This window comes from Vombatus ursinus, unplaced genomic scaffold (assembly GCF_900497805.2).
Source record: "Vombatus ursinus unplaced genomic scaffold, bare-nosed wombat genome assembly UNPS02014779.1, whole genome shotgun sequence".
Taxonomy (NCBI): Eukaryota; Metazoa; Chordata; class Mammalia; order Diprotodontia; family Vombatidae; genus Vombatus; species Vombatus ursinus.
Window position 1 is genome coordinate 45,749,767 of NW_020954557.1, and position 21,299 is coordinate 45,771,065.

The 21,299-nt window shown below is 34.5% G+C and overlaps 1 protein-coding gene across 1 annotated transcript in view; it reads left to right on the forward strand.

Annotated features, from left to right (window-relative positions):
- Nucleotides 1-21,299, forward strand: part of TLK1 (tousled like kinase 1) — a 157,711-nt gene that overhangs the window by 94,308 nt on the left and 42,104 nt on the right. Inside the window, exons 4-10 of the mRNA XM_027865956.1 lie at nt 682-757; nt 6,793-6,839; nt 8,762-8,857; nt 9,769-9,858; nt 10,395-10,487; nt 19,299-19,409; nt 19,504-19,640. Of these exons, the coding sequence (XP_027721757.1) occupies nt 682-757; nt 6,793-6,839; nt 8,762-8,857; nt 9,769-9,858; nt 10,395-10,487; nt 19,299-19,409; nt 19,504-19,640 (650 nt within the window). The remainder of the gene's footprint in view (nt 1-681; nt 758-6,792; nt 6,840-8,761; nt 8,858-9,768; nt 9,859-10,394; nt 10,488-19,298; nt 19,410-19,503; nt 19,641-21,299) is intronic.

Consider the following 21,299-nt stretch of genomic DNA (forward strand, 5'->3'; position numbering starts at 1 on the left):
GGAAAACTCAACAGCGTACATTGGATTGGAAAAGATCAGTTTATGTCTCAATCCTAAAGAAGGGCAATGCCAAGGAAGGTTCAAATGACCAAACAACTGTTCTCATTTCACATGCCTTGAGCAAGGTTATGCTTAAGATTCTGCAAGAAGGACTCTTAACAATTTATTTTTATTGTCACTTTCTCCTTTCTCTTCTGTCTAGCTGTTGCCCAGATTGTAATCTTCCAGTGGGAGCTGTATCTTATCCCCAAATTATTCCAAATTGACCGAAGATTGTGTCCCATATTTAAGTATTGGAAGGGAGGGAGAGAATAAAAAGTTTTGGGGAGAAAAAGAATAGGTCTTAAAAGACAAAAAAAGAATGAGTCTTGTTTTAGGTACTTCTGAAGACTTTTTTATTCTTACACTATTTGGTCTACCTGAGGAAGTCTGTTTTAAGTCTAACTACATTTTTCTGTTCGCAGAATTTGTACCTTAATTTTTATAATGAAAAATTAATCTTAGAATAGCAGATGACAATGATAAACTAGGATTAAAAATGTAACAACAACACTACTACTGAATAGAAACATTTTTATACTAAAACATATTACTCAAGGTATAACTACATCATAAAAATAACTTATCATTCTCTTAACTGTTTGGTTGGTTTTTTTTGTTTGTTTGTTTGTTTGTTTGCAGACTCCAGAGAAGAAACAGTCAGAGCCATCCAGAGGAAGAAAGAGGAAAGCAGAAAACCAAAGTGAAAGCAGTCAGGGTGAGTTAAACAATGATCTTTGAGAACCAAATAAGTATTTGTTGTTAATAACTTTGTGAACTTGTTGTTGTAAAATGTCCTCTTTAAGATTTTGTTCATAGAACTAGTAATAGTTTTATTCTTGTGTGGCTCGGAAGATGCTTTTACTTATTCAGTATGTGAGACCTTTTTTACATACATTGTCAAGAAAGGGTGCTTTGTCAGGTCATTCGCCCTGCTCAGATTTCACTTCCCTTCCTTTCCAGTCTTGTTACCCAGTCAAACTCTACATTGTCCTCTACTATTGAATCCCTTGTTTCTTTTCTCTATCATCATTCATCCCTTGCCAAACATCTGCCCTGATTATTCCCACTGTATATCTCTTCTGCTCCACTACTAAATTGCGCTAGAGGAAGTCACACCATGCTGATGTGGACAGTATAAATTTATGTCATCCAACTAGACCTGAGCCTTAGTTAAAGTGAGACACTTTTTATTACTCCCTAGTTGATTCCCTGTCTCATTCCCACACAAGCATTTCCACATTATATTTTCTTTCCTCAAGCCTTCCACATCTTCCCCTCCCCCTTCTTTCTTAGCTAGGGACCTAGCTTTAGAAATTAAAGCTATTTGACAGGAGCTCCTTCTTTTCTCCTTCATATCAGAACTCCTTATCATCCGTATTTCCTCCTACATTCCCTTCCTTTCTCACAATGAGGTAGCCCTTATCCTTGCTGAGGCCAACCTTCCTACATGTGCCCTTGATCCCATCCCTTTCTGGTTTTATCATATTTCATTCTTTCTCCTCTCTCACTTCTCGCTCCTCTTTTCCCTTCTCACTTTTCTCTCTCTTCCTCTCTTCTCCTTTTGACTTTTTTTTCTTTTCCTCTTATTTTACTTCCTAATCCAATGCAGCCTGGTTTTCAGCCACATCACTGGGCTGAAGCTGCTCTCTCCAGTTACCAAGGATCCCTTAAATGCCAAATCTAATGTTCTTTTTTAGTTCTCATCCTTCTCAGTCACCCTTTCCTGAAAATTCTCTTTTCCCTGGGCTGTTGTGGCACCACTCTCTCCTCTTTCTGCTTCTATCTAAATCGACTTTCTCTATCTCTTGCTGTCTCATCATCCATATTATACCTCTGAATTGTAGGTGTTCTCCAAGACTCGTCCTGAGTGTTTCTTTCTCTTTTGGTAACCTTATCAACTCTCATATGTTTAATTACAGTCTCTGTGACCATGACTTTTCTATATTCTAACTCCTGACACTCCCTTGAGCTTCAGTCCTTCATTAGCAATTTCCTGTTAGACATTTCAAGCCAAATGTCCCAATATCTCAAACTTAGCATGCTCAGAATAAAACTCCTTATTTTCCACTCTTCACCTACTGTTCTTGCAGTCTCCCAGGTTTGTAATATTGGCTTTAACCATAACTCCTCATCTTCACCACACAAAACTAAGCAGTTGTCAAATCTTGCCATTCCTACCTCCACAATATTTCTTGCCTCTGACTCCTTATTTCTGTTCACATAGCTACCACCTTAATTCATGCCCTCATTACCTCTTTTGTAGATTATTGCAATGGCTTCCTACTTGGTCTTCCTGCCTCTAATATTTTTATACCTTTATTCCATTTTCCCCACTGTTGCAAAAGAGCACAGATCTGACTGTGTTATTCTCCAATTCAGATTACACTGGCTTCTCATTGCTTCTAGAATAAGGTATGAACTCTTCTTTTTAGTTTTCAAACCCTTCACAACTTTTTATTTTCCATCCTTATATATTACTTGTACTCCCACACACTGTGATTCAGCTAAACATAACTCCCTTGTCTGCGCCTGTGCACTGATTGTTTAAATGGAATCGTCTCCGAGCTTCCCTCTACCTGGTAGGATCTCTTTCTTCATTCAAAATGCCATTCAATCACTACTACTTACATGAAGCTTTTCCTAGTCCCTCAACTGCTAGTACTTTTCTTCTGAAACTACTTTATATTTATTCTGTATATACTTATAAATGTATTTGTTGCCACCGCTAAAATGTAAATTTTTAGCAAGTAAGAATTGTTTCATTAATTGTATTTGTATCCTCAACCTCTAGCACAATGTCTGGCTTACAGAAAACATTTAATAAATACTTGTTAATTGTACCTATTATCTGATCTCCATAGTAGTAAATTGTTAGTTACTTCCTCATAATGATCTTGTCTTAAAGGCTAGAGAAATGAGATTAACTAATAACTTAAAATTGGAGTACTATCTTCATCAAATAAATTGGTGCTTGGTTGTTACTTAAGAGAAATTTGTAGTCCTTAATTAAAGAAAACAACACCACCAAAACTGTTTTCCTTAATTATTTTTGATATCTTTTTCCTCAGGAAAATTCAGATAATTAATAACTATTTTAAAATCCCTAAAGATCTATTTTATTTTCTTCTACTTCAACTTTTTTCAATATGACTTTAGGAATCTATTTCTTTAGACTAAAAATTTCCAGTACTGAACTCAAAATAGTGCCTTACTATAAATTGGTCCTTAAATCATATAGGGTGACCATGTAATGATAGTCAGATAATGTTCTTTGTGTCTAGAGTCCAAATATCAATGTACTGTTAGCTCACTGTGCATATTTGTCATTGAAATTAGATAATAGCAACATTAATTATCCAACTTCTCGATGAGATTGTTCTCAGAATGCTATTCAAGAACTGTGTTTCTTATTAATACTAATAAAAACATTTCTGTAAGTGCCCTTCAGTTTGCAAAGTACTGTATACATGTTATCTCATTTTGTTCCTTAAATCAATCCTGGGAAGGTAAGTACTTTTATTATCATCCCCATTTTCAGATGTGGAATACCACAGAGGTTAAATGATTTGCCTAGGGTCACACAGCTAGTAAGTGTCTGAGGTGAGATTTGAACTTTGGTCTTCCTGATTTGGAGTCCAGCAGTTTTACCCACTATGTGTCCCCTAGCTGCCCCTTGGAGCATTAGACTTGGTATGAGATGGTTTTCTATATACTTAGCTTCATTCTCCTTTTTTTTTTTGCAGTGGTTTAATTCCCTTTAGTTGTATTAGTCCTTATTCAGTGATAATTGGACTTTTAATGATACTTGTTAGTGGAAGTTTATGAATCATGTAAAATAATTTTCAGTCTCTTGTTTTATTCATATATTTCAGTTTGTATGCTTGTTTTTCTTAACAATCTAATTTGACAAGCATTTACTAAGCACTTACTATTTGTGAGGCTAAGGATAGAAAGAGAAAAATGAAATCCTGCCCTTGAGGAGCGTATATTATGGAAAACTATGATATGCTCATTTACATAAATACTAAATAATTTTGCAAGACAGTATCAGGAACACCCTCCTGGTAAGAAGTGGCACTTTAGATGTTCCTGCAGGGACAGGGCAAAATGCATTTCAAATATTGGTGTCTGTGAAAAGGCACCATGACAAGAAATGGAATGTCATCTGTTAGGTACAGAAGCGAGGCCAGTTTAGCTGCAAGATAGAGTGAGTGAAAGGAAGTGATGTCCAATATATTTGTGAAGGTAGACTGGAGCCTAGGTAGTGATTGGAAAATGTCAAGGACAGGAGTTTCTATTTTACCCTACGGGCAGTAGGGAGCTGCTGGACCTGTGCTTTAGAGATACCAATTTGGCAATTGTGTAGAAAAGGATTGGAGAGTGGAGAGACAGGGAAACCAACTGGACTTTTGTCATTAGGAGGCATGTTTGCACTTGTCAATGAAAGTTAAATTTAAAAGAGGAAAGATACCTGCTGGAAAGTGGTAAGTAGTACAGATCATAGCAGAGTTTCTCTAGTTTAACCTTCTCTGAGATTCCTCTGTATTCTGATTTGAGGAGTTATTGAATAAGGACCTATCTCTAGAAAGTCTTTATGTCATCCCCTGAGTAAGGTCTGTCTAGCTCAATTATTTTGTATGTGTGAAAGTATTATATTAATGTCTCTTGCAGATTCCGCATAATATAATATTAGCATTAGGACAAGTTACAATGCATAGGCTGTATTTCTTTCTTCTATTAAACTTGATATACTTACTGGCTCATAGGAAAAATGTTCCAGTATCTTGAATATTTCCCAACCATTCTAGGATTCTGTATTTGTTTTATTTCCCCAAACAGAAAAAGCTCTACTTTCAGAAATGACAAACTATATCCTATTGAATTTCTTTGCAGAAATAGGAAGCATTTTATATTAACAATTTCAAAATATCCACAGTGTTTTTTCATGTTGATTATTTTTGGTAATGTAGACAAATTAAACAATTACAAAAATCAAAAGTTGAAAGTATAGAGTATGTCTTAAGAAAAATTTGATTTTTATGTGATGTTTTCATGTGTTTAGTATTTTAAAGTTTCTATAAGTACTTAAACCATATTTTTTAGATTTTAGATTTATTATTTTAAATAATAATAATTAACAATAAATATTTACAAATATAAATAACAAATTTATAATTTATTTTAAATTTTAGATTTATTAGATACCATTTCACAAAACTAAAAATTATTATTTTTAGGATGAATAGAATATAATGTCAATATTATACTCTTAAATGGATGAAAAATACTAAACAAAATCTCATCTTGAAACATTTTTATCCTAGTTAAGATTTACTTAAATCTAAACATTTAAATCTAAAAATGTGTTCTTTGTGGGAGGGAAATATCTGGATAACTGAAAATATTTTAGTTAGGAACATTTCAGACAAATTGAAAATACTTTACAAATTGCTCATTCTTATGAGTAATTTTTTTTTTTTATTAAATTTTGCTGGAGTTACAAACCTATAAAATGAATGGATGACAGGTTGGCATTAGCTCCATTATGTAACTTTAGAGACCAAAGCATAGAGGTATCATGTACTACCCTTATTAGACACTGACCTCCCTCTCACACACAGCTTTATGTCATGTGTATTTTCAGATATGACTTGGTGGATCAAGAATGTTGAATTTATAGAAGCATTTTTAAAATCTCCATCTTTTTGCAGAAATTATATTTACTTCAGTGTAGTATTGAGTGTGCATTCAGTACTATTGAGTGTGCATTTCAGAAGAATATTTTTCATGGGCTGAGTTCTTACTATATTTTGTTAATAATTCCTACACTATTATCATAGTGTACTTAGGGGAACCACATTTAAACTTTGTTTATGTACAAAATAACCCACAATTTACAATGTTTTTAAAAAGGCAAAATATCTATGTGCAAGATGGCCTCTGTATTTGAGTACCTTTTAGGCCTTTGGCAGAGCACAGACATGTCTGTTTAACAGAGCTTTTTCATTGTAATTTACAGGTTTGAATTAGTCTGTTGGTATAAAGTCACCACTTGTTCCCTTTGTTCGCTCTGATCTGTTTTTATGAACAATTAGAAGCCATAAACCAGTGTGATTTGATTGTAGTTTTATAACATGCTAATCTGCTCAGTGCTTATTTTTTAAGCAATTAGTGTAATAGAATTTAATCTCTTAACATCGTGTGTTTATGTGAACCTCCAATAATTGGAACAATTACTTTAATTGACATGTTTCTAATAAAGTATGCCATTTATCATTTAAAAGGCCTGCCATCATTATTTGGAATTCTCAAAGTAGAATCTGGTTCCTTCAGAACTGAGAAGTTTTAGGGGCAGCTAGGTGGCACAGTGGATAAAGCGCCAGCCCTGAATTCAGGAGAACCTGAGTTCAAATGCAGCCTCAGACACATAACACTTAGTAGCTGTGTGACCCTGGGCAAGTCACTTAACTCCATTGCCTAGCCAAAAAAACAACAACAAGAACAACAGAACTGAGAAGTTTTGTTTTCACTAATGTACTCTCCTTTTCCCCCCGTACCCCCAACACCAACTGAATGAACCGGCAGGTGCTCATATTCAATGAAAGTTTTCTTAATTTCTTTAGAAATGAAATCCCAACAAGTTCACTTTTCTGACAAAATAATCATGTAGTAGTCATTATCTTTGTGTTTTAAATATGTGACACTTTTTCCTTTCTTCCTTCCTTCCTTTCTTCCATTTTTTTTTTTTAGGAAAAAGTATCGGAGGACGTGGCCTCAAAATTAGTGACTATTTTGAAGTAAGTTTTTTTTTTTTAAAGGATTTTTCCTATCTTTTGAAATGATGTAATTCTTCATTTGGCCAAAAATAATTCCTCTAAACTATATATTCAACTATTGCTAATTTCAGATAGAAGGAACCTTAACAGAGTATGTCTCATCTATTTGAGAATTTTTATTACCATTGGAGCGGAACTTAGGGCCTAGAGCCATAGGTTAAATAGTTTGGGAGTCAGTTTCTAAGAACTGTTCAGAAATTCAACTAAAATACTCCTCATTTTAACTGCTAATTTGGGGCATATATAAAAACTGATAAGGCAAGCACTATATACTATATTGCAAAGTATTTTTTTCTTAAAAGAGAGGATGGGATTGCCTAGTATGGCAAAACTCACTGTTAATATTCCCTCCAAAATTATTCTTTCTTGTGTTTTCCATACAAGCATTGAAGTCCCATGCCAGTGCCACATCATTGTTAGACATGACGTTGCATTCTTAAAAGCTGTAACAGCATAACACAGGCTCTGAGAGGCCTCTAAGCTGGAAAGGTCAGTAGTGGATGTGCCTTGTACAAGGTGTAGCCTAGGAAGATGCAGAGTGGCTCACTCATTGCCAGCATGGCCCTGGGTTAATGAATTTTTGGGCCATGGTAACATTTGAAGACCCATCTGTATAGTTGTAGAACAACTGAGATCTTGATTTATGGAGGAGAAGAAAATCACAGAAGAAAATTACAAGTCCTTAAAGAAATACTTTTGGCAACCAAGGCGTGACTGCTTTGTATATCGTGCTTTCATGCTTACCGAGTGCTTTACATGCATTCTCCTTTATATTCATGATCTCATTATCCAACACCTAGCCATGGTGGGTGGTTGGTAAATAACTTTTTTGAATTTTAATGTCATCACTTGTTGAATTGAATGTCATCGCCATGTAGAGGGTAAATTGTCTTGTGCTCTTTTCTTGACAGAGAGAGAGAAACTGAGGCTCAGAAGGTTAATTGACTTGCCTATGTGTGCACATAGGAGTTGAGTCCACGTCTATCCTAAGTTAAATCCTCTTTCTACTACATCACATTTGATACTTGAGCTTAATATTAGTCACTGAGTGAACAGTCTCATTGATCCTCTTCTATACACAGGATGTTTAGAAAAGGGTTTAAAGAAACCTTCTAGTAAATCACTTCTTTTCTACTGTTCACTCATTGCTTACTTACTTGATTGTTAGGGCAGTGACATGGGTAGTATGTATTATTTGGAGAGGAATCTGGTGGCAGCCCAGAGAAAAGGCAACAAGCTGAGACTGTTCATTGCTGAGAGCAGTGGAGAAAAGAGTAAAGCGGGCAGAAAGAGACAAGAGTCCTTGAGGTTGTAACTGCTTAAATATGAGAAAAACTGCATCATGTGGTACACAGGTTTATATGCTGTTAAGAGTACCTACTCTTAAGTAAGCCAGGTCTGTTCATTACTTTTGCATAGTATCATGTCCATTTACTGGGAGTGTAGAGCATGATTTTGGAGTCTTCACTTTGGCAGTAAGCTGTGTGTAAAACACTCAAAATGAGGACATAATCATATTTTTCAAATAAGTTTTCCTGCCTTTAAAACAAAACCCTTGGCATTCGATTAGAGGGTGATCAGCCTAATTCTACTTAACTTGGGAAGTTATCCTATGTTATGATAATTTTAATAATAAAGAAATGATTACTGTATAAAAGTAATATTTTTGGGGTGGGGAAGAGATACTTTTACACTTTTTCTTAGAAATTTTCCTATTTTTCAGCCTTTTAGAAACTGACTAGAAATACCTTAATTATGATTTCCTTCTGCATTGTAAACTGGATTTATTTATGTTAGTATCATATCTAATCTAAAAATAATTAAGACTTTATCTCAAAGGGTCTTCTCGAGGCATTTTTGATTCCTGTTTTTTTTCTCTTCAGTATCAAGGTGGAAATGGCTCTAGTCCAGTAAGGGGAATACCTCCTGCAATCCGATCGCCTCAGAATTCACATTCACATTCCACTCCTTCCTCCTGTGTAAGTTTTACCTGTGAATTTATCATGCTTAGCCTAATTCAGGTTTTAATACTAAGTAACTTTTATATGGAAGTTATAATTTGTAACTTCCATATAGACTCCTTCATCTAAATTAAAAGTTATCAGTTATATAAATAGACTAGCATTCTTTTTAAACATCTAATGATCATTATGTATCATATAGCTTTATGACAGCAAAACTTGTCCCATGAAAATAAAACATTTAATAAAATAACATAATTGTATTTGAAACTATTGTTTCTGTAAGTTAGGTGTTGTTGGGTACATAAGGACTAAAATAAGCTTGGAATAAATTCATAATGGTAAGATTGAATTCTGAATTCCATCTTTCTTGACAGTAAGATTGAAGGAAACATTTGAAGAATTTTTGTTTCTGGGATATTTAAAGATAAGTTTTATTGCTGTCAACCTGGATAATTTCCCACCCCCTTTCCCCTTTTGGACAGTAAAGAGGATTGGATTTTCAAAGTCTTTGAGATTTCACATTCCTTCCAGTTGTGATTTTTAAACATTTTACTTCTTTGTACAAATAATGATACCCATTAAATTTTATGTTGTGACTTTTCTGATCGAGGAAACTATACTGTTGATTTTTAAATGAATGTGCAGTAGATCCATATATTATTATGCAGCTCAAGACTTCTATGAGAAATCACATTTACTTTTTGAGCCGCTGTAATTCTTTTTTGACATTTTTCAAGTGTTTGTTTAAGCACAATTTCTTTTGGCTATGTTTTAACAATTATTTAAAATAATTTCTAGGATTTCCAAGGGGGAGGAGGTCATTAGGCTATTAGAAAATGCAAATATTTCTTCTAGGTGATCAACGTTGGTATAAAGGACCTTAACTTTTTTTCCTAATGAGGTAATTTTTTAAATATGTATTTTAGGTTCGGCCGAATAGCCCTTCTCCTACTGCATTAGCTTTTGGGGACCACCCTATTACACAACCAAAGCAGTTATCTTTTAAAATTATTCAGGTAAATTGTAATCTTATAAATTTCTTCTGTCCTCAGAAACAATTGCATTAGCTTCTATTTGTTTCAAAAATGTATTTACAAATCACATTGTGACTCAAGAAAGCTAAATGGGTTACACTATGTGGAGTTTAGCTGGATCAGAAATTAAAATTCACTCTCATTCCTTCTGTCTCTTATGTAAATGAGCATACAGTTCTTGCAAAATCAAATGAATGTCCATAAAACATGGGCTTTTTTAATCTTTGTTAGTGAACTTCATTCTCTTCTCAAGTGGGTATAAATGGTGTCATCTTTGTGAGATCTCTAGATTTAATATTACTTCTTGTTTCTCATAAATAATATTATTTTGATGGATCTGTGATCTTATTGGTGTGATCTTAGCTTGGTTAACTAGAATATAGTTAGCATTAATGCATTTTTTAAAGCTGACATTGAGTGGTAGTTTTTCAAGTTTTTTTTTTTCTTTTACATTCTATTTTATTATTAGATGTATAGGCCATATGATGCAGAAGATAAAACAGTTTTCTTTTGTTTAGACTGATCTCACAATGCTGAAATTAGCTGCACTAGAAAGTAATAAAAACCAGGACCTGGAAAAGAAAGAAGGTCGTATAGATGATTTGCTCAGGGTAAGTAATAGTTTGTGGAAGGAAATTAATTGGTAATAGTGAAGCTCTTTAGAAAACATTGTTGTTATTATCATATGAAAAATTATAAAGCTGCAAATACTTATTTGTAATATAAACACAGTTGAAAGCATCAGGTTAAAAATTATTCTTTGGAAGTTCTGTAAGTACTGTTTAAAGAACTGTAAAATACAAATGAACACATATAGTTGATTTTGCTATGATCAGCAATTGTGAGAGAGAAACAATTTTTCTTTATGTGCATTTAAGATTAAGTGAATTCTCTAAATAAATTGCTATATAAAAGATACTGTAAGCAAGCTACTATCAACCAGACAGATCACAAATAGCACTTTCACATGCCTAGAGTACAATGAATATTTATGTTCCAAATGATGACCTTGAGAGTACTACAAAATTTCGGCAGGCTTCTGAATCAGCAAAGTTCAAATTATGGTCATTGTAACATTAATGTCAAGTGGATGTGTTACTTCTTCTTATTTCTCATAAATAATATTTCAGTGGATCTGTGATCTTATTGGTGTGAAATACTCTCTTTATCCAGATAAGAAATTATCATACATTTCCTGAATACCTTTTGCATCTCTTGTTGCATGTCAGTCGTCTTAGGAGTATGGTAGAGGCTACTTAATACCCTCCCGCCTCTCTGTATTATGTTCTAGGCTGCCCATAATTTTGATTCTTGATAAACTGTACTACTGAATGATTTCCAGCCATATAATTTTACGAGGAGAATACTAATATATTCAACTTTTGTGTCAGGGAGCAGCTTGAAATGATTCAAAGCACTGCACAGTTACTCAAATGTATTTCAGTCTATTAATTTCTTGGTCCAGCTTATCATTCATCTGGAATGCCTAAGATTATCTACTAATAGACTAACTAATTGGCCTTCCTGTCCAACTGCATATCATAATTTGGAAATTAGGAATTCTTTTTCCTTTTGTTTTTTCCTGTGAAGAATGAATTGCTGTAGTAGTTGTGGCTTTCATCAGGGATGCCTTGCAGGACTCTGTGGCTTGATGAAATCAACAAAAAGTCATTTGTTAACAAGACAAAATGGAGAACTTGACCATCTATAGGGAATCCTTCATTTGAACTCTATAGAAAGATGTGTAACATGACAGAGGCAAACTGGATGTTGGTAATTAGAGAATTCTTAAGCAAAAGTGTGCCTATGAGTGTATCTGTCAAGATATTTTGTGTGATGTTTAACATGTGTGGAACATACCTTTTTGGAAAAGAGCCTTCACTTCAAGGTTTCATTCCACTCTTCAAGAGGCATACTATTTTTAAAACCAACAAAGAGTAAACCTCAGTATCTTGTATTCTCTATACCTTTCAGCCATTTATATGACCAAAGATACAGTTTTTTGGAAGCATGTCTGTTTTTTGCTGAGTTTTTCATCAACTCTCTCCTCAATATGTGTATAGATCAGTCTCATAAATATTTTATTAACATGAGAAATTAGGCATCTAGCTTATTGGTTGATGTTATTTTGATTGCCTTTTAAAAAAAATACCATCCATTACTGTTTTCCAGTTAAAAACGTGAAACAAAAAACAAAATTGGATACAATTGAAAGTTTACTAAGGATGAAGAATAAGGACCAGTGTCTAGTTGGGAAGCGATAGAAACATCAGAGGCAAATAGAGCTAGCTGGAATCCTCGAACAACTTGCAGAACTTTTGCTGTTTTCTTGAAAGTCATAAATGATAAGGAAATTGCCCCCTAGGCTGAGAGTTCCTGGGCAGAGAAACCTTTGGTCACAATCTTAAGTATAAATTATCTTCTTTAGATATTTGAGCAAGGACAGAAAAGTAGAGAGTCAAAGTGGGCAAGTTCCTTAACTTTTAGTTTCGGGGTTTTTTTTTTTTCAGTTTCTAATTATTTGAAAATTGATCATCCACGTATGGCAATAGAGATAGTTTATTTAGCAAACCGTATGTGAGTATCTGTTATTTCCCTAAGGCGCCTGACTTGTACACATATTACTTCTTCTGTTCTTTTTTTTCCCCACATATTACTTCTTACTTGAACAACTACTGTAATAGCTTCCTGAGATCCTTGCCTTTAGTCTGTGTCCTATGATTTATCTTTTGCAAAGTTGTCAACATAATTTTCCTAATGCTTGGGAATGTATATTACTTGTCTTTTGTTGTTGTTGTTGTTGTTGGGCAATGGGGGTTACGTGACTTGCCCAGGGTCACACAGCTAGTAAGTGTCAACTAAGTGTCAAGATTTGACCAGATTTGAACTTAGGTCCCCCTGACTCCCAAGGCCTGAGCTCTATCCACTGTACCACCTAGCTGCCCCTGTCTGTACTCCTTATTGTGGCACTTGATTTACATTAGTTGAACTAAATGAAATTATTGTAATCCATGTCAGCCCCCAGCCCATAACCCATATTTTATCATCAGTAAAATATTTAAATAGGTCAAGTTGGAATATTTTCATTACATACAATATATTTTTCTCATTCTTTTTTTCTAGTTTTGTATTAATTTTGATCTTTGCTCTAATAAGTGATCTGACTATACATAGACAATTGATTCAAGAGTGATACCTACATCAGTAATAAGATATTTCTAGTCTGTTAAACTATAACCAGTTTCTTTTTTTCTCTTTTTCTTTCATTTTTTTTGGTAATATTATTGCATGTTTGCCACATCCAGTACCTTGAAATGCTTTTCTCAAAAGTTATGTGTAGGAGTAAGGCTTCTATATAGACTGTACATCATTGCCTTCTCTCTTTTTTCTTGATCCATATTTTCCAATGTATTTCTCACCACCTACACCTATTCCCACCTTTGTGTTAAAGCACCAGTTATCATAGTGTATGTTGATTTAATCTGAAGGGTCTTAATGAGTTCTTCATAGAATTCTTGTACCTTTTAATTCTCTGCAACAGCAGTTGGTGGATAGGTTACTGTTATTTTTAATGGTAATTTTTTGTAAATACTTACGAGTATTGCAATAAAAGAATACCAAATATCCTATGAAATGATATTTTTGCTTCCCTTTGGATGCATGATAAAACCTATTCTGCTAACTTGTTTATTTATCTCTCCAAAGAGAACCTTTGAGTCATCCTTCCATTTAACTGCAACTCCCCTCTAATGGTTTGTTTATAGTAAGAATATTAAGATTGATAAGATTCAGTTCCTTCAATGTCCCCTTGTTGGTCATTGGATAAAGATTCCACATCCGCCAGCTCTCCCAAGAGAAGTGGATTAAAAGGTGTCTGAGGGGCTGGTTTCATCACGGTTTCAAAGGGAATCATTTTGTGCATTAATTGGTCATTTTCCTTTGCAGTCTTATGATGAACATAAGCAAAAAGACTACCATTAAGATGATTACAGTTTTCGTGCCAATATCTTTTGCAGAGTTTGAAAATTGAATAAATTTTATGCAAAATTTGATTAAAAACCTCTTAAACTATCAGCCATTACTTTGGTACATGGAAATTTGTATTTAAGGACATGATAGAGATCAGAAATTATTTTGGAACATATGTGATTAGGGATTTTTTAAAAAATCAGGCCATAGGCTCTAAATTATTCAGAAGTTTCATTTTTATGTGTCTTAATGGACAGGAAATGATATATTGCTGATATGAAAATCATTTCCAAATTAGCTATCTTTGTCTAGTCAGTTCATTGATTAGTTAAATGTTAAACTCAATACCAAATTTATAAGAAAAGATAAAGATTAGGAAACTTTGTCTGCAATTACAGTGACATTAACTAGGCCCATTTAAATTGGCTGTCACCTCTAAAGATGGAAAATTGGCAGAAGCAGAAACAATGATTTTGTCACTATCTCTTAGAGAAGTTTAATAGTGAGGATAAAAAACAGAGACTTCCTCTTTCCATGTGTCTTTTATGTTCGTGATAGCTAGGCACAATTTGGTAGCCAAGAGCAATACTGCTTTGGAGTAATAATAACTAGAATTTATATAGTACTTTAAGATTTGTAAAGCATTGCACCTGTTATCTGATCCTCAAAACAACTCTATGAGGTAGGTGCTATCACTGTGCCCATTCTAGAGATGAGGCTGAGAGCTTAAGTGACTTGCTAGGAAGTCTACACAGCTAGTAAGCATCTGAACCAAGACTCACACTCAAGTCTTGTTCTCTCTCGTTGTGTCACTTACTGCCTGCTTTAAATAATGATCTGGTTTGAGAAGCATTCTAGAACTCAGTGATAGAGGAGTGTATAGTACTCCTTATGAAATAATGAAAAGCCATTGAGCTGAAAACATTCCTCCAGACAACTTGGCATCAAACCCACCTATGTCATGTCATTTTCACCCAGAATTTGTAGATAAAACTGAAAGTGGGACAAATAGATATGAAATGGTATAGATTTACTGTCACTTCTGTTTAAGTCTAGGCCAGTAGAAGGGTTGTAGAACCTGTAGCTTTTGAACTTCACCATTCTCAATATTTAATGTAAACAGTGAAGTAGCATCAGTGGGCTTTAAGATTGGCCAGCACATGTGGACCAAAATACATAAATTTGTGCTATTCATAACACAGTTTTAAAGGCATTCAGGAATTGATTTTCAAGATCTCAGAAAGAGAAGATTACAACAAAATAATAAGCAGTAATACTGCTTTTGGAGGCAGCTAGGTGGCACAGTGGGTAGAGTGCCTAAAGTTAGGAAGATTCATCTTCCTGAGTTCAAATCTGGCCTTAGACACTTAATAGCTATGTGACCCTGGGCAAGTCGCTTAGCCCTGTTTGCCTTAGTTTCCTCATCTGTAAAATGAGTTGGAGAAGGAAATGGCAAACCACTCCAGTATCTCTGCCAAGAAAACCCAAATGGGATCACAAAGAGTCAGACATGACTAAAACCACTAAACAACAATACTGCTATCAAAAGGGGAGCAGGAAGGGTGCTGCTTTCAACTGTTTGATTATGATATCCCTCATCTTAATTTTACCAGGTCTACTTGCAGTTTACAAGAGTTTCTTCAAATGAATTGCTATTTGATAGCATTATAGTATGAGGAAGATAATTTTCCTGCAGGACCCCACCTGGGTATCATGGTGAGAACCTTGGATTTGGAAGCCAAGAGCTTGGACTCACATATCAGTGTGAGCACACCAGTTGATCTTTATGGTCACTTTTGTTTGGAGAACATATCTTCCTTTGTCATACTGGTTTACAGGGAGAGAGGCCTTAGAACAGTTTTCTGCCTTCTTCCACAGCCCCAGTTGTCCCTCAGTTCTGGTTCTGCTGTTGCTCCTTGGTTCCCTTTTCATTTCAGGACTGTTAATTTATTCTTCTGGGGATGGATTATAATTCATGAAATCATCTCAACTTGGAGTCACAGGTCTTTGCTACCTCAAACTGAAACCTGAAGGCTATTTGGGATGTTCTCTGGAAATCAAACACTATAAAATTTCCACCAAACTCTAATCCAGTCCTAGGGGATTGGCTTCTCAGAAGTTGGAATGAGATTGAAGGAAGTTATGTTGTCTGTGTATCTTGCCCATTCTTAAAACAAATATATTCAATCTCCATTGTTTATTGCTTGTGGGACATGGTCCATATATATCATAAGATCTTAGATTAAAAGCTGAATGTCACAACTTAAAATAACTAGAGGAAACATTAATTCTAATAAACTTGAAATGTCACTGTTAAAAACATAGGAAACAAGGAGATGAGAATAGATTGGAGCTAGGTTATGGAGAACCATAAGACCCAATAATAACTTTATAAAGTTGTCTACATGTTTAAAAATGTAGTGGTATCAATACACCATTAAATTGTTTGTTGTGGGGTGGAGGCAAGGTAGATCTCCATCTGTTTAATTGTTTATAGATTCGGGTATTCTGTGTATTTTTTGGATTTAATAAACATTTGTTGAGTACCTAATATTTAAGGTGATGTTGGGTCAGGTTCAAAAGTGAATGAATAAATAGATTCCTACTTCAAAGGAGCTTACAGTCTTGCTGGGATTTGACATGTATACAAAAATAATATACTGACATTCCACAAGAGATATATAAGCAAAATGCTTAGGGTACTAAAGAAGAAGGAGTTAGACTTAGGAAGATCAGGATATTTGAATTGGGTCATAAATAAAAGCTGGGTTTTTAACAGGAAATTCATTAATGGTTGTATTCCAGGCAGTGTTAACAGTATGAGCAAAGACCATTGGATTTGACATTTAGCAGGTCATAGGTGACCTCAGAGAGAATAGTGTCATAGTGGTGGGAGTAAAAGACTGATTATTAGGCATTAAGGAACAAGTGGCAAATGAGGAGATGGAGGTAACTAGTATAGACTGCTCCTGGAGGATGGAAGCAAAAGAAGGAAAGAGAGAATATGAGGGTTTCATGGAGTAACAGGGTTGAGAGGATTATTTTTTAAAAATTGGGAAACTTAAACATGTTTGTAGGCTAGTAGAAAGAAACCGGGAGAGAAATTATGTAATTCAAGAGAGGATGATGATGCAGTATCACAGAGGAGAGATAGAATGGCAAAGGTAAAGGGGTTGTCTTTGGGAAGAAGTAAGGCTACTTCAGATAGGAGCAAAGGAGGCAAAGAATAGTGGAAATTTTTTATTTGAAAAGGAAGTTAAGGGATTTCATTAACTGACTTTTCTGTGTTCTCTAAAGTAGTAGACAAGGTCATCTGCTGAAATGGTACTTGATAGAAATGGAATTAGTTTGTTAGAAGGGAGAAAGATTTGTAATAACCATTTTGGGGAAGAGAGGTAAGAAGTCGGTAACAGGTGAGTAAATGGGTTTCAGGGTACTTCAGATTAGAGAAATATAGTAGAAAAACCATATCTTTGGGAATCAGATTCAAGTGTTGACTTTTCCACTAATTTTGGCAACTCATTTATGTTCTCCCATCTTTAAAGGGAAGAAGTTGGGCTAAATGATCTCTGTGGTTCCATCTGGCTTTAACCTTCTCTGAATCTAAGAATCACTAAAGTTAGCTTGAATTTACAGAGGCTTTAGAACCACTTTATGACATTGAGCTATCTATAACAGTGGCATCCCAGAAGCTGGAGCAAAAAATAAATAAATAAAACTATGAATTGATACATGGTAGATATGGCAGAAGACCAAAGGAACAGTATACTCTTGGATGCTAGTTGGGAGCATCGTAGGAGTGAATGACTATGTCTTCTAGTTTTGAAGAGACAAACGAAGCCGGGAGGATCTTGATGGACTGGGAACTAAATAGTCAAAAGGGCTGGAGGTCTGGTAAATGTAAAAAGCAAGTTCAACAGGAGGAAATGAAAGGTTACAATCTTAGAAATTTCATACAAGAAAATTAATTATAGAATGAGTGTGACATGGCCATTGTTGTGAATGGCTGAAATGGAATGAAATGTATGCACCAAATACTGCCGTCACATGTTTGCATAGTACTTTTCAGGTTATAAAGTGCTTTCCTTGCAATATCTCTATTAGATAAGTCATACAGATATCCTCATTTTTACAGATGGTAAAACTGAGATTAATTGTCTTGTGGTTTTATAAGTAATAAAAATCAGAACCAGTATATATAGTACAACTGTGTGACTCAATATGTAGTTCATAACTTTTTCAACTATACCATGTTACCTTTTCTACGGTGTGATGTAAGGCCGGTGTTGAAACATCAGAATGAATTTTAAAGTCACCGAATACAGTAAGGGTTGTAGTAGAAGAAAATGATGAGAATGGAATGCTAAGAGTCATTCATTGAGCAAGGTGGAATAGTGTTTTGAAGAGTTGCAGAAATGGGTTAGGTGAAGTTGAGACATATTATTCATATAAATATACATATTTTATACACACACACACACACACACACACACATGTAAATGTGAACTTGGGGGCAGGAACTATCCTCTTACGTTTCAGAATATCGTGCCTTTCTTTGTATCTCCAACTCTTAGCACAGTATCATATAATAGGTACTTAATAAGTGCTTACTGACTGGCTTTAAATTGTATTGATTTCAAAAGAAGAGAGATATTGTTGAGAGTTGTTATTGAAGCAGTACCCTTAAAGTGACCAAGAAATATCATGCCCCCTCTTCTCAGTCTTATGATTTAGTGTTGGGTGGCAAGGGAAATCTGAAAGAAGTAATCTTCATTTGGGAGGAGGTAGAAAAAACCCCTAAGAAGATCCAGGTTTAGCATTAGAAAAGGGAAGCTTTAAAGAAGTATTTATAATCCAATTCTTTACTTTGTTAAGTATATTAAAGTTACATCTTTGATATGGCAGTGTATCAGGTTCATTTGGAACATTAATTTTCATGGTGTACAATGCAGTAGATCAGGAGTTTTTAATCTGGGGTCCTTGATTTGTTTTTTAAAATATTCTCATAACTGTCTTTCAATATAATTGGTTTCCTTTATAATACTATGCATTTTATTTAATTAACACATTTAAAAATTTTATTCTGAGAAGAAGTTGACAGGCTTCACCAGACTTCCAAAGGGATCTATGACAAAGAAAACAATTAAAAATGCCTGCTATAGTTGTAGTAACTCCCCTTGCCCCCCAAGGTACCAGGGTAGTGAATATAGTCTCAACTTGTCCTATGTTTTTTTTTCAAAACTTTTTACATAGAAAATTTATATTTTGAATCTATGAAAAATATTAGTGATGAGTCAGAAACATATACATAAATAGAAGCATACATATATATATGTACACATTTGCATATATATGATATTTTAGTACTTTTTTTCCCTTTGGGTACATTATGTAGTAGCATTAAAATTGTAAGTTTTTCATGCATGTTTTTACATTTCCTGCTTATGTTTTAGGCTAACTGTGATCTTAGACGTCAAATAGACGAACAGCAAAAACTACTTGAAAAATACAAGGAAAGATTAAATAAATGCATTTCAATGAGTAAGAAACTTTTAATAGAAAAGGTAAGTTAAAGTTGAACTTTTCTTTCCCCGTTTTACTAATAATGTCTTGAGCTTTTTCATTTTAAACTAAGTTATTAATTTTTTTTTTCTCCAGAGCACACAAGAAAAGCTGGCAAGCAGGGAGAAGAGTATGCAAGACAGACTACGCCTTGGGCATTTTACAACAGTTAGACATGGTGCTTCATTTACTGAACAATGGACAGATGGTTTTGCCTTTCAGAATCTTGTGAAGTTAGTCATTCTTATTTTTGAAATTCCCAATAAGTGTGGGGGATTTTTGTCATTAAAGCTTATTCTTTCTCATTGCTCTATGAAATGATAGAATTCAGTACAATGTTTCTTTAGTGAGTTAACTGAATTTAGAATACTGACTTCTGATGCTTTTGAAAGGTGGTGAGTAAGCCTCATTTATTTTTAACTAGCTTTTGAAAAAAATGTAAATTTTTGACATGAGTGAGATTTAATTATTCTGTACAATTGACAGCTAAATGTAAACATAGGTATTGGATTTCAGTTTCAGCTTTGGCAAACTTCTTGATTAACATTTATTTTAGGTACAGAAGATGATGTGTGGTTTTGAATATGACTCCCTTAAATGTAATCTGATTTGGGTTTTAGATTTTTATTCTGGAGGGCAAGTTGGGGAGAGAAGAACTTAACTTTCCATTCAGGGATTTTCATATAACAATGATTTTTCTTATCTTTTATCCATTCTCAAACCTCCATTTTGCTATTAATGTTTATCCTAAATCATAGGCTGCCAACTAGCATCCAAGACATGGTTGTCCAGTTGGGAAAGTAATTAGGCAGAAAGATTTCATCAATATCAATTATCATCAATATCATCAAAACAGCATGTAGTATAGATTAAGGAAGGGTCAAAATGATTCTTTTGCTTTTTTAATTCAACCATCAACCACTTTTTATTTTAAATACCATTGATCTAAAGTCCTATACCTCAAAACAAATTCACTGAGCGTGATGTAGGTAGAAGGGATGGAACTGGAATGGTTGGAGTGTTGATGCAAACTCATGTCTTACTTTTTTTTTTTTACTTTTTAAACTCTCTTTTATAATAGAGACAAACTGAAAGAGGAACTAACTTAAAAAGAAAATGTAGGTTCCCGGGACTTACTCTTCTCAGTTGTTATATTTTTACCAACTAGTGAAAAATTAGGGAAGTTTTTCCATCAGAATGTATGTAGATAAGACTTTATTCCTCAGAACTGCCAGTCTAAGCACAAGGACAACCTTTTTTTCCTGAGTGAATTTCTCAGGGATTTTTCTGAAGTTGCTCAAATGTTGACTATCTAGTCTGAGTAGCTATCACTATTGCCTTTGTCAGGTTATTATTGAGCTAGTGAGTTATTTAAGTGGCTAGGATTTCCTTTGGCATTGCTGAGGCCTGATTCCAAGGCTTGGGCTTCGTTTAACTTGGACTCATAAGGGCAACACCTATACCCCATTCTGTGGGAATAACTTCTGTACAACTTGGTTAACATTTTTTCCCCCTAAGAATGGACTAAAATGCCAGATTGTGTGATCTCTAACAAGAAGTTTTTGGGGAATATCCCTAGGGTTAACATATCTACAATGGTAAAAGGAAGTTATGTCTGGGGAAACATGAAATTGAGGGCCAAAGCCTCTCAGTTCTCTGCAGACAGAAATTTGAATAATATTGAAAGGAGAGACATCATTTTTCTTTGACTTGTGGTTCCAAGGTTGGTAGGCCTCTCTGTATACATGCTGCAAGTTGTTCACTCCAAAGTGAACCCTCCATGATGAAATGTTATATTTAGAATTGGAAGTAAAAATGGAAAGACAAAATTCTCAAACAGGATGTTGGTCTCTTGCTTCTTAGTTTTCTCATCATGGTTATCCAGTTGGAAA